The sequence below is a fragment of the Ciona intestinalis genome, unplaced genomic scaffold, assembly GCF_000224145.3.
Source record: "Ciona intestinalis unplaced genomic scaffold, KH HT000054.2, whole genome shotgun sequence".
NCBI classification, from domain to species: Eukaryota; Metazoa; Chordata; class Ascidiacea; order Phlebobranchia; family Cionidae; genus Ciona; species Ciona intestinalis.
Genome location: NW_004190376.2, coordinates 231,714 through 244,473, shown reverse-complemented (window position 1 = coordinate 244,473; position 12,760 = coordinate 231,714). Strand labels below are relative to the sequence as shown.

Sequence of the window (12,760 nt, the reverse complement as noted above, 5' to 3'; positions counted from 1 at the left end):
TCGAATGACATATAGAACTTGTACGATTGTAGTTGCTTTTCTGAAAATCTGGAAAATTCTTTTTTATTTTTAAAACAATGCCCGAATCTGTCGACCGGAAGTCCAGCTTCTACCATCTTTGTGACGTAATCCATTCGAAGTCGCGACCCGCGGATTTTTTTACAGTTGCTCACGACCCATAACTGTTGAACATTAAACGTCGTGTTAGCAATATACAAAGTCATCAAAAAGGCCAATGTTTCCCAAATATTTGCGCCAGACCCCAATTTTAAATGAAGTAACAGCGAAGTTTCTGTCGATTTTAGAAACTAAACTTCTCAACAATTTTGTAACATGGAGAAAAAACTGTTGTCGATAATTTAACTTTTACAATTACAACAAAAAATTTCATGATCCGTTGACCTAACTAATTTAAAGGAGGCCAATTTTTAGCCGGGAACCATAAGTTGAGGAATACCTCATTAAATAATATATATCATATCCTATATAATACTGCGGGGTAAGATGGGACACCTTTAGCACATAATAACCAAATATCCTGATCGTGTTTTAAACAATTAACAACTGTCTAAAGGAGTCGTGAGGATACGGTTTCTAATTCTGTGAATGTTCTTTGTTTACTACCAAATGGTTCGGGAAAATACAATGAAAAGATGTCCCATCTTCCCCCACCATACTATATTGTTTAATTATGACGTTTTAAAACGTATTATGACGTCACGCACTCACCGCTACTTTCTTTTTCTTGGATATGAGGTCATCAACGTAGTCTTTCCCTCTGCTATACATACTCGTGACGTCATCAGGCGTGACGTATGGGGTGAACACGTCAGAATCCCGTCTGTGCGTCATAGTAATGTTGATGAAACTGTCGTCGAACTTTCTCAGGTTCCGGGATTCCCCGTGTATGATATTGGAAGGGGATTCCATCGTCATAAAGGTGAACAATTGATCTTCGTCCCTGAATAAATATTGTTCAGTATATTGTTGGTTTAAGTAACTTATTCATGTGACTAAGTGGAAATTACTTTATTGGAAAGTCTCAGATTTTTGTATCTCTGACAATTTAAACAACCCGCATGAGACCACCGATGGAATAAATGTGTCCCCAGAACACACACGCCTATAACAGTGGCAACGGTGAGGCTCGAACTCGTAAACTCTGAGCTGGTGTTCTGTCAACAAAACCATGGATTCTACATTCTGCGTTTAATTTTGAAACAACTTTCAAAGTAAATGGAGATTCTTAAAAATGGAGAAGCGAAAACGTTCTATAGTAGGGTGGGGGGAGATGGGACACTTTTACATTCTATTTTTCGTTCTATTTGGTAGTAAAAAAAGAACATTCATAGAATTCTAAAACTATATCCTCACGACTCCATATAGGCCGCCGTTAATTGTTTAAAACACGATCAGGATATTTAGATATTATGGGCTAAAGATGTCCCATCTTACCCCGTAGTAATATATTTTACTAAAACCATCATCACCTGTAATGTTTCCATGGCATAGTTTCGTCATCAAGTGCAGTGTGATGAAACAATACAGCTGCAGCCTCTTTTATACGATTTCTATTGTAAGTAACCATGCACTTCCCCACGGTGTCGCCCTCTGTCCACCCCTGATCCATCTTACCCCATGGCCCTCTCCATACCAAGATAAGTGATCTGTTCCTGCGATATCAGCGGGTGTGTGAAAAAAAGAGTTTAAAAACCGTGTTATGAAACAACTGCCGTTGCCCCGCTATGCGCGGATAAATAAGTTGCATAGCGGGGCAACGGCAGTTGTTTTATAACATAAGCGAGCACGAGGTGTATGAAACAGAACACTCGTGTTATAACGACTGCTGTTACCCCATCATGCGAGGTAATAAGTTATATACGTGGTAACTTGTAAGTGGGCACGAGGTGTATAAAACAAAACACCCGTGTTATAACAACTGTTGTTGTTCCGCCATGCGCGGATAAATAGGTTACGTACGTGGTAACTTGTAAGTGGGTACGAGGTGTATGCAACAAAATTAAAATAGTGTTATTTCGACTGTGTTACCCGGTCATGCGAGACAAGTAACATTTATTAACTGACAAAACTGTCCCACAATCACAACGCCTGTAGTTAAAAACATTTTTTTTTGTATTATATGCCTCGTGGCCCGGACATTGAATGAAGAATAAAGATGGCCAGGGGGGCCAAGCTATCTTTCGCCGCCTGGTGAAGAATATTTGACAGTCATAATCAATCATCTTCTCCCACCTTATATGCATTACGTGTTAATATGAACATAGTAGGGCGGGGTAAGATGGGACACCTTTAGTACATAATATTCAAATATTCTGATCGTGTTTTAAACAATTAACAACAGTCCTAGGCGATCGTTGGAAACGGTTTTATAATTCTTTAATAGGACGAAAAAATAGAATAAAAATATGTTCTCATCTTCCCACACCTTACTATAAATATATTTACCTCAAAGAACAATTTTCATTTCTCTGACTTTCAAATATCGCGCTAGTTCTTTTAAATTGAATATAAAACAAACTGTTTGTGTTTGTTAAGTTTAAACGCAAATAAGACAAACAAATAAACGTCGCGAAGAACAAACAAAACTTAAATAATTTATTCTGCATTTTAAACCTGAATAAATAGAATTACAAAATGCCTTTTTTAGTAATACTTTTATTTTTTTCGAAAACTGTACGATTTTTTTTACCAATCTCTATTCTTATTTGCAGCCTTATAATTTTCCACTAAATGTTCAACATAATTCAACCTGAATTTTAATCAATCAAACTTTTATCTAAAAACTAACTGTGGCTTAAAATTGTCTTTAAAAATCTATTTTCATTTAACATTAAACTTGTCATCCACTTTTGATTTAACTTAATAAATTTATGCATCTACGAATTGCGAAGATTTTGTAATCGTTCAATAAACTTCCAACTATAAGGATTAAGATGCTTCACTTCCCCTGGAAACCCTGCATTTTAACACATAGCTAGAATTGCAATATAAACCTGTCAGCTTACAAACGATAACTGACCAAGGGCATGCAGGGTTTCTCTGAAAAATCTATCAAATAAATAAAATCTAAACACGCGCAATCACACCACGGTTGCTCCGGCCTGCGGGCTGGGAGTTATTAGAAAATTGCTCATCTATGTTTCGGAGGTGGCGGCTATGCTTTAGCGTGGACGTTACGCTTAATTTGAATCAAAAAGGCACCTGGTGTATAAATAACTCAACCTGAATTTTAGTTATTGAATGTTGTAACGAAATTCGGAATAATTAAAACAGCAAAGAGAAACGAGACTTATAGTTCTGTAGGGAAAGATGGGATTCCGTTATAGCATCCAAATTTTATGACTCGAAATTGTGTTTTTTACAATTAACAAAGTCGCAAGGCTGCGGTTAAATAATTCTGTAAATATTCTTTGTTTACTACCAAAATGAGCCGAGAAAAGATAATAAAAACGTGTCCCATTTTACCCCACCCTACTACATCAGGTATTAAATTACACTTACAAAGTATACTACAATAATAATGACAAAAACATTGAAAAAAACGCGAACCTCAAGGCATTTATAAAGCGCCTGTTTCAAAATATTCTAAAATTCAAATCTCCACAGACATTATGACGTCACATGTAAACAAACATATCTTTACAAAAACATTTTAAAACAAATTGTTTAAAATATTTAAATATTCTCACGACTACCATACCAGGTAGTGTTTATATATTTAAATAAATGTAAGGAAACAGAAGCACTATATATGCTATCATATTACCTTATGTTTTATCAATAAGCGTGTTTTAACAACTGTTGTTTTACCGTTACTACCCGTGTTTTCGCTTTTGTAAACTCTTCCGTTCTTCGTTATCGTGACCGAAAAGACGAAATAAATTTCATTCATTTACTCTAAAGATATTCTAGCCAAGATATCTCTTAGAAATTGGGCCTAATTAAATGAGACTAAATTGCTGGATTAATATCAATTACAGGTTACATAGGCGCGGCAATACAATTAACATTCTCTACACTTGAAATTGTTTAAAACTATTAACTAATTATTTGAATATTATATTTCTATCGCAACCATATCATAAACTGAATATTATTGTAGGGTGGGACACGGCACACTGGAGATATGTCTAGTTTGTGGGGTAAGATGGGACACCTTTAGCACACAATATCGGAATATCCCTTCGTGTTTTAAACAATAAACAACGGTCTATGCCGAGTAAAATTTGTACAGTTTGTTAATATATATATTTATAAAACGCATTTTAAGAAGCTTTATTTATACCATGCCATATTAGGAAAACGAAGACATAACGATTCACTCTTTCTCGCCTCATTAATTAGCGCACTTACTTGGATATGTTAGAAGCTATAACACAGGAGTTCCATTTTATAGAATTTATATCACCGCTTACGATTTACCACGAATGCGAATTGTGTGCAGCTGTAATTTTGTGCCGGCGACTTATAAATCTTATTCACAATTTATAGAAAAACGCGACGCCACTATAAATTAATTCACTAATTACGGTTCAGAGAGCCGTGATACAGTGGTTAAATAGCGCCTGTATCCGCCCAAAAGGTTGTCGGTTCGACGCTCGGCACCGCCACAATTTTGGGCGTTAGTGTCTTTAGGCAGGACGATTATCGGCAATTGATCTAACCGAGTAGTCACTAATAGGTTATATATATTGCCAGGAGAGCGACACGTACAAAAGTTGGTAATTTACAAGTAGTAAGCGCGCACGAGGTGTATGAAACAGAACACATGTGTCCTAACGACAGCCTATGCTGACCATGCAATGATAAATAAGTTGCATGAGCTGGCATGAGGTGTATAACACAGAACACCTGTGTAATAATGACAGTTGTCGCCGTTGCATAAAATGATAAATAAGTTACATCAATCAAAGCACCAACCTTTGACAGACAGCCAATATTGACAGCTTGAATAATTAGAACGTCTACTGATGCTTGCACCAACTTCAAGCAATCAAACTTTATGCTTAGTTCGGAGCCATGCGCTGTAAAACTGTAAGAGCCCGAAATGGTCAGTTATTAAAGTAGGTGGGGGCAAAGTTAGTACAGACGACGTTGGTGGGGGAAGATAAGACACCTTTTCATTTTTCTTGTCCCATTTGGTAGTAAACAAAGAACTTTCAAAGAATTATGAAACCGTATCCTCACGACTCCTATAGTCCGTTGTTAACTGTTTAAAATACGATCAGGATATTTGGATAATATGTGCTAAATGCTTCTCGTCTTACCCCACCCTGCTATAAAATATAAAAGCTACCTTAAAAGCCAGTATTACAGTAATTGATTTCTAATAAGACTGACTACAGCTGCAATTTACATTGTAGAGCGTAAATCAACCTGACCTACCACAACAACGACATTCTTAAAGTGATCTCTGATTCTTGAAGGTTTAGGTAAAAAGAAAAAGTTTTAATTCAAATTTGGGCGGGAAAATTGATCCAATCAAAAAGTTTCAATTTATCCAGTGTTGCAATTTAAAAATTCGATAGAAACCTTTTAAAAATGTGATATTTTTGTTGAACATTTATGCTCGCGCGGCGGGAATATGTAACTGCAACTATAATGCCCTCTCCCGCAAAAATCAATAGCGCCTAATATATACCTCATGCTCATTGTCGAGTTATAACTTTCTATACACAAATGGTGTATTCATACACCTCATGTCCGCTTACGGGTAAAAAAGTGACCTTTTCATGTATATTTGCTAATTTGGATAAACTTTTAGTGACCGCTAGGTTGGCGCAATGCCGCCCACACGTCCACAGTGGTGGCAGCAACGAGCCTCGAACTGACACCCCTCTTTTGTAATGTTTTCATAATTTTATTTGTACGAATAAAATAGAAAATTAACATGTGCGTAACAAAGACAGTTAAGTGATGTCACAATTACAAAACGTTACATGGCATTAAAAACAAACAATTGTGAAAAATATCCCTCTTGAGGTTTTCTCGATTTAGGTAAATCACCCACGAATGACGTCACAGGCCGCTACACCTGAGTGAACATAACTTTGTTTTTCACCGAAGGGAGAATTTTGTGAGAATTTTCCTGGGAAGAAACATAACTGTTTAACTTGTGAAATATGTTTTAAATTATATACTGGTGTACTCGTACACCTCATGCTCACTGTCAAGTTATAACATGGGTGTCTTCTTATACACCAGACACACATGGTGTATTCATACACCTCATGCTCACTGTCCAGTTATAACATGGGTGTCTTCTTATACACCAGACCCACATGGTGTATTCATACACCTCATGCTCACTGTCCAGTTATAACATGGGTGTCTTCTTATACACCAGACCCACATGGTGTATTCATACACCTCATGCTCACTGTCCAGTTATAACATGGGTGTCTTCTTATACACCAAACACACAAGGTGTATTTATACACCTCATGCTCACTGTCAAGTTATAACATGGGTGTCTTCTTATACACCAGACACACATGGTGTATTCATACACCTCATGCTCACTGTCCAGTTATAACATGGGTGTCTTCTTATACACCAGACCCACATGGTGTATTCATACACCTCATGCTCACTGTCCAGTTATAACATGGGTGTCTTCTTATACACCAAACCCACAAGGTGTATTCATACACCTCATGCTCACTGTCGATTTATAACATGGGTGTCTTCTTATACACCAAACACACAAGGTGTATTCATACACCTCATGCTCACTGTCGAGTTATAACATGGGTGTCTTCTTATACACCAGACACACAAGGTGTATTTATACACCTCATGCTCACTGTCAAGTTATAACAAGGTCGTCCTTGGAAGATTAAGTAAATGACTTTTATTCATTCACTCGTTTAATAATCGGTACATTTTTGTAAGTATCGTACAAGGTCCTTAATATATTCGATCACGTCACATTACAAAGTGTCCTTAATCCGGTGGCTTATACTACCATAGATACAAAAAATATTTAATTAATTTTGAGCCACGCGGGACATACTTTAATTGATGACGTGTTCCATACGTCAATCAATGTAACCATGGCAACCATGGCGGATTTATACCAAACGATTACTTGTCGATCGTGCGGAAAGTGAATGCCATGTTTTGTTCATTTTAAAATTGAACTTCGATTTTAAAAGCCAATCAACCGTGTACACGGTGCTTGAATGTGATATCATGCTCTTTTTAACCGTCCCAACCCCTCAAGTAATTTGTACAAGAGAGCCCATGTTTTCATTCTGTTTTATCGCCCTATAGTTAGTAGGAAACAATAATGATTACAGAATTATATGACCGTATCCTCACGATACGAAAAATCGTTGTTAATTGAATAAAATACGATGTTTTGATGTTTTTCGGCATACCTAATCATTTAAACAAAGTGACCACTGGGTTAGCGTAATAAAATTAACTTATGCCCAAGGACAGATACGACCACAATGGTGGCAGCGCCGAGCTTCGAACTCAACATCTAATATTCAAATAGCGTGCCCTACAACAACTCCAATGCGTTGCTGAGTAAATTGATTGGTTTGTATTGGTTGGTTTGAACAAGTTAAACCTCGTGGGAAACTTTTAGGTTACTACTGTTAACTATTAGAGAAACGAACTTTGGATAAATGGATGAATCGAAGTAACTTATTTATCTTTGCGTAGCGGGGCAAACGACAGTCGTTATAACATGGGTGTTCTGTTTCATACATGCTGCCAGCAGCTTACGAGTTATCATGTATGTAACTTTATTGGTGATTATTACTATTTTACGTTATTTAATGTATGGCCGACGATTTTGACAACCCAAGGGGTCACAGTATATGTCGTTAAGCGTATTGATCCTAACGCCAACAACGGTGGGCCGCGTCAAGCCTCGAACCCATATATTCTGATCTAGAGGCGATCTAACCACACACTGGTCCCACTTTAAGTAATGATCGTCGTATTTATGAATATTTAAACTTGGCAGTCGAAGTGACACTCCGCAAATTGAAAGTGTTAAAAACGTTAATTTTAAATGAGACTTCATACAATATTTATATTATCATCGTAGCCTATATGTAGTTCGTGTTATAACTCGACAGTAAACATAATATAGTACTGAGGGGGAAGATGGGACACCTTTAGCACACAATATCCAAATATCCTGAGCGAGTTTTAAACAATTAACAACGGTCTGTCGGAGTCGTGGGTATACAGTTTTATAATTCCTTGAATTTTCTTCATTTACTACCAAAGGGGGCGGGAAAATAGAATGTAAAGGTGTCCCATCTTCCCCCATCCTAATATATGCACGGGATACACCATGTATGTCTAGTGTATAAGAAGACACACATGGTGTAACTCGACGGTGAGCATGAGGCTGTATAACTAATCACAAACTTATTTATACTACGCGTTTATAAACTACTCACTCTTACCGCGGGCGACGTGACGTCACTATCCGTGACGTCATCAGCCCAAATCACAGACCGGCCAAGCCTTTTATAATTGATGTAGTTTTGCACAGTTGACTCGTCCAGGGCGGCAAGTATGTAGCATTTAGCAACGCACCAACAGAACAAGAGGCAGCACATCATCACGAGGACCAAGAAAATGAAAACCAACATCGGACCATTGTTGCTGTGGGGGTATAGGGTTTAAATAATGGATTATTGTAGGGGTATGTGGTTTAGTCAGCGGATTGGTTTGAACATGAGTGGAAATTATTTTGATGCTTTTTGTTGAGTTATCCACGGTGAAGCGATAGCCACGTTATAAATAAATAGTGAGCATGAGGTGTTTGAATACACCATGTGTGTCTGATGTATAAGAAGACACCCATGTTATAACCAATAAGCAATAATAAAAAAGGTCTTACTTTAAAATGTCGTAAGGAATATGTTCGTCTCCAAGTTCGGGTCCGGGTCCTGGGTTTGATGGCGGAAACATCATTGGTGGCATCTTTTACAACGTATGTGGTTTTCACTATTTACATTTTCTATGTAAAAAAAAAACTTTAAGAGCGTTGTTAAGAAATGTGAACATTCGTTTAAGCAGGTCTTCACTGAGGTCCCGCTGAGGCAGTTTATAAACGCCGAAGTACAGAAATTCTAAACTATAATTGCATCGTCTTATTCAGTGAGGCATGCCGAGTGTTGGTATATACTACTCTAACACCTTTTCGAGCGCAAAGCTTGCGATAGTAGGATGGGGAAAGATGGGACACCTTTTCATTTAACTTTCTAGTCCCATTTGGTAGTAAACAAAGAAAATTCAAAGAATTATAAAACCGTATCCTGACGACTTTCATAGATCGTTTTTAATTGTTTAAAACACGATCGGGATATTTGAATATTATGTGCTAAGGTGTCCCATCTTCACCCACCGTACTATAACACCCTATCGCAAAGCAATTTAAACACACGTATAAAAGCTACAATTCTGCACTTTTATTAAAACTTGCGTTTTAGGCAAATGATTTAATAACTTAACCAACGAAAACTACGTTTTCTAAACCCACAATCCCGCAATTTATCTGCCTTAACTAAAGTACTGTATCAACGCCAAGCCGCACTTGCTACTATATAAAACAACTTCTCTCATTGTTAACGATTTTAGCTTCTGCAAAGTCAAGTATTGCCGTCTTATCGACGTATCGACACGACACGGCAATGAGGCTTTGACGAAGTGACTTTATGCACACACTCGTAGTCGTTACAGTACTTTGGAAGGTAACTTTTTTTAAACCCCTACAGTATAAAGCTATCGGGGAACTTTGTACTTGGTGACCTTCAATTTTCGTTCTAACCAGACAGCGTTGTTAGATAGAGGGACAGGTGAGACTTAATCATAATTAACAACGGTTCAACTCGGTTCATACTTATGGATAAGGTGACTTAGCAAGTATATACGGGGAACTCGACATGAATAAATAATGAGGCATTGCTCACTATAAATAATACGATACTATTCAAATATATCATTTACATATTGTAACCCAAAACATAAGCGAAATTACTATGTTTAGTTTTAATTTAAAGCTGAGAAAATAAAGTTTAGCGTTGAGTGGTTATCGACTTTGAGATATTAGTTAGACGTTACAATAATTTAGTGTCCGCTTTAAATTTGCATATTAAAAATGGTACGATACCCCATCTATTTCAATACATCATTTGCATATTAAATTCCCAGACACAAACCAAAGATAATGTTTATAATAAATTAAAAGCCGATAAAATAAGAAAATCTTGGGCTGGTTGTAGGGCTTGGGCTTTTAATTAAGCGTTAAAAAAATTAAATATCGAGTTTAAATTTGCATAGAGTTTTATTAATTGAACTTTTGTAAACTTAATTTTGATTAAAACGATGTCATTTTTTCTGATCTGTAATATAGGTGTTTTACATCTGACTTATTATAACACTAAAATATAATTTTCCAACTTCTTACACAACAACATTATAGTAATTTCTTCCTGAAACCAAACCTTAAATGAATGAAAACCTTGCGACTATACACACGTATACCGTATACTGTACAACTCGTTAGTAATCAATGCGTTGGTGCAATCAGCATTAAGCGTTCCGCCAACGGATTTGTGGCGACTTTGTAAAGCGAAGCTGCGACACGGGTTTAGGTTGTACTAGGTTACAGGCCACAAATCAACTACAAACTTAATAACGAAATCAAAGTTTACTGTAATCGATAAAGTACAGAAAGAAAAACCTTAATTCAACCAGAATTATATGGCTCTCATATTCAACGCTTGCTTATTAATTATACATTGTATTAGGTTGGGGTAAGATGGCTCATGTTTTCATTCTCTTTTCTCGTTCTATTTGGTAGCAAACAAAATACATTTGCAGAAATATATAACCGTAGACTCACGACTCTAAAATAGTGTTGTTATTTGGGAAAAACGCCACCAGAAAATATAGGATTTTTAGATGCGAACAGTATCCATCTTACCCCACAGTACTATATTACCACCCCCACATTCAGACTATAATACATTTGGTCTATTATATTCTTTGGTGCGGCTCCTCTACTTATATAGCTTTCTAATCATTGATCAGTAGCTTCAATCCTTAAGCTTGATTGGATCCGCTTTTATTCACTTTAATCTAAGCGGTTTTGATAAGCCTACTTAATGTCTTTAATCCTCTAACAGACATTCAGTTTAATCAAACTGCATTTTCAGGGGAATTACTTTGCAGAAGGATCGATCGCATTCGGTGCACCGTCTAAACATTCCATGAAACCCTTGTACCGGTTTGAAAGGTGCATGGATAGGAAATAATTATATTTTGATTAAAGTTTTAGTTTACCCTTGGGATAAGAATCCGTGGAATCGTTAGGCAACTGACCCTTGGCACAGTTATATAGACCGCGCGGTGGGGTAAGATGGGACACCTGTAGCACATAATATTCAAATATCCTGATCGTGTTTCGAACAATTAACAACGATCTATGGGAGTCGTGAGAATGTGGTCTATTCTTTGAATGTTTTCTTTGAAATTCTTTGAATGTTTTTTATTTAATACCAAATGAGACGAGAAAATAAAAAGTGTCCCGTCTTTCCTCACTCTACTATAGGTGTATCATAACTTGAATGTTTGGCCATTATAAACCACGATTAAAAAGGCTTGTATTATAACAGTAAAACGTTTAAAACAAATTATAATAAATGCAGTTTTTAAACTATTTTACAAAACATTCAATATATACGAAAGTCAAACCAAACCTGATACGTAGCATCACTTCAGCGGGGATTTTGTCCAGCGTTTTCTCAACTAATTCAAAACTCAACCAGACTGAAAATTTAAAACCTTCTTCAAGGTAACAATCTTCTAAATGATCTCATTTACTGAAAGATTAAGACACTAATGCGGAGCGACTTGCGCGAAACACGTTTTACTGATAAGATAAGCATTTTGCCTGTAGTATATATATAGGCTATGTAGATTCTGTTTGAGACTGAAAGTGCCATTTACGCACAAAATATAGATCTTTTATTAAACAATTGATTGGACTTGATTTTTGTCTGTTAGGTTTCCTGTAGCACGAGATTCATTCCTCTATAAGCATTAAGGTTTTTTTTTTTTTCACTTTTTTTTTATATTAATGACCAAATTGGAAGCCAGTATTTTTTCATTCAATTTTTACAGTTCTGCCAAAATGGTCATTGAAATTGTTAATTACAAAGTAACCGATTGTTCGTAAGTCTAAGGAAATCTTCTGTCGATTTTTTTGTTGAATTTGACTGTCTTTTCGTCTGCCATACAAAGAAACATCTATAAAAATACTTGAAACGTATTTTTCTCTTTGAAAGAAAACATTTCTGCGTCAGTGTATTTGAAGAAACAGGTAAATATGACGTCATCTTAAGCGCTTTTAATATTTAACACTAAAATCTGCAGCATTATGACATCACAACAATTTAAAGAATGTAATAAAAAATGATCCGCGTGTTTCGCTTCATTTCAATGATGACGTAACAAGAATATGCACAGCGTTAGTGACGTCATATACCTTTACATGCGTGACGTCGACGACATTGATTTGGCAAAACTCGTTCTTGTGAAACGAGATCTCTGGTATTCGAGTTTTATAGCAGTGTTGACGTCACGACTGATGACGCAATATGTAAGAAACACGAAGAATCCTTGCAAACCGTTAAGTAGGGCGTTCGTGTACATGAGAGCTACTTGTGTCACTGGGGATCCGTTGCCTGGGATAATATATGAT

At 36.5% G+C, this 12,760-nt stretch overlaps 2 protein-coding genes across 4 annotated transcripts in view; both read right to left on the bottom strand.

The window, feature by feature from the left end:
• Nucleotides 1–5,331: 5,331 nt before the first annotated feature.
• LOC100183121 (adhesion G-protein coupled receptor F1-like) overlaps nt 5,332–12,760 on the bottom strand; it is a 14,169-nt gene continuing 6,740 nt past the window's right edge. The window contains exon 10 of the mRNA XM_018815259.2: nt 5,332–5,356. Coding sequence (XP_018670804.1) covers nt 5,332–5,356 — 25 coding nt within the window. The remainder of the gene's footprint in view (nt 5,357–12,760) is intronic.
• On the bottom strand, nt 5,866–11,885 carry LOC100183613. 3 transcript variants are annotated; one of them, XM_002131119.4, is made up of 4 exons: nt 11,757–11,885; nt 8,894–9,013; nt 8,454–8,655; nt 5,866–6,109 (listed from the first exon to the last, which is right to left on the bottom strand). In XM_002131119.4, exons 2-4 carry the CDS (start codon nt 8,974–8,976, stop codon nt 6,050–6,052), a joined length of 345 nt encoding a protein of 114 aa, XP_002131155.1. In that variant the 5' UTR covers nt 8,977–9,013; nt 11,757–11,885; the 3' UTR covers nt 5,866–6,049. The 3 variants fall into 3 exon arrangements, with proteins under 3 accessions (XP_002131155.1, XP_018670814.1, XP_026693893.1); XM_018815269.2 differs by having other exon boundaries at nt 5,911–6,109; nt 8,448–8,655; XM_026838092.1 differs by having other exon boundaries at nt 5,911–6,109; nt 8,448–8,655; nt 8,894–8,986; nt 11,757–11,869.

Coding starts and splice junctions, on each gene's coding strand:
- LOC100183613 (XM_018815269.2), bottom strand. CDS start 8,976: ATGCCACCAATGATGTTTCCGCCATCAAACCCAGGACCCGGACCCGAA. Junction 8,656..8,893: donor ATTCCTTACGACATTTTAAA/GTAAGACCTTTT, acceptor ATACCCCCACAG/CAACAATGGTCCGATGTTGG. Junction 6,110..8,447: donor TCACGTCGCCCGCGGTAAGA/GTGAGTAGTTTA, acceptor GTTTCTTCCCAG/GAAAATTCTCACAAAATTCT.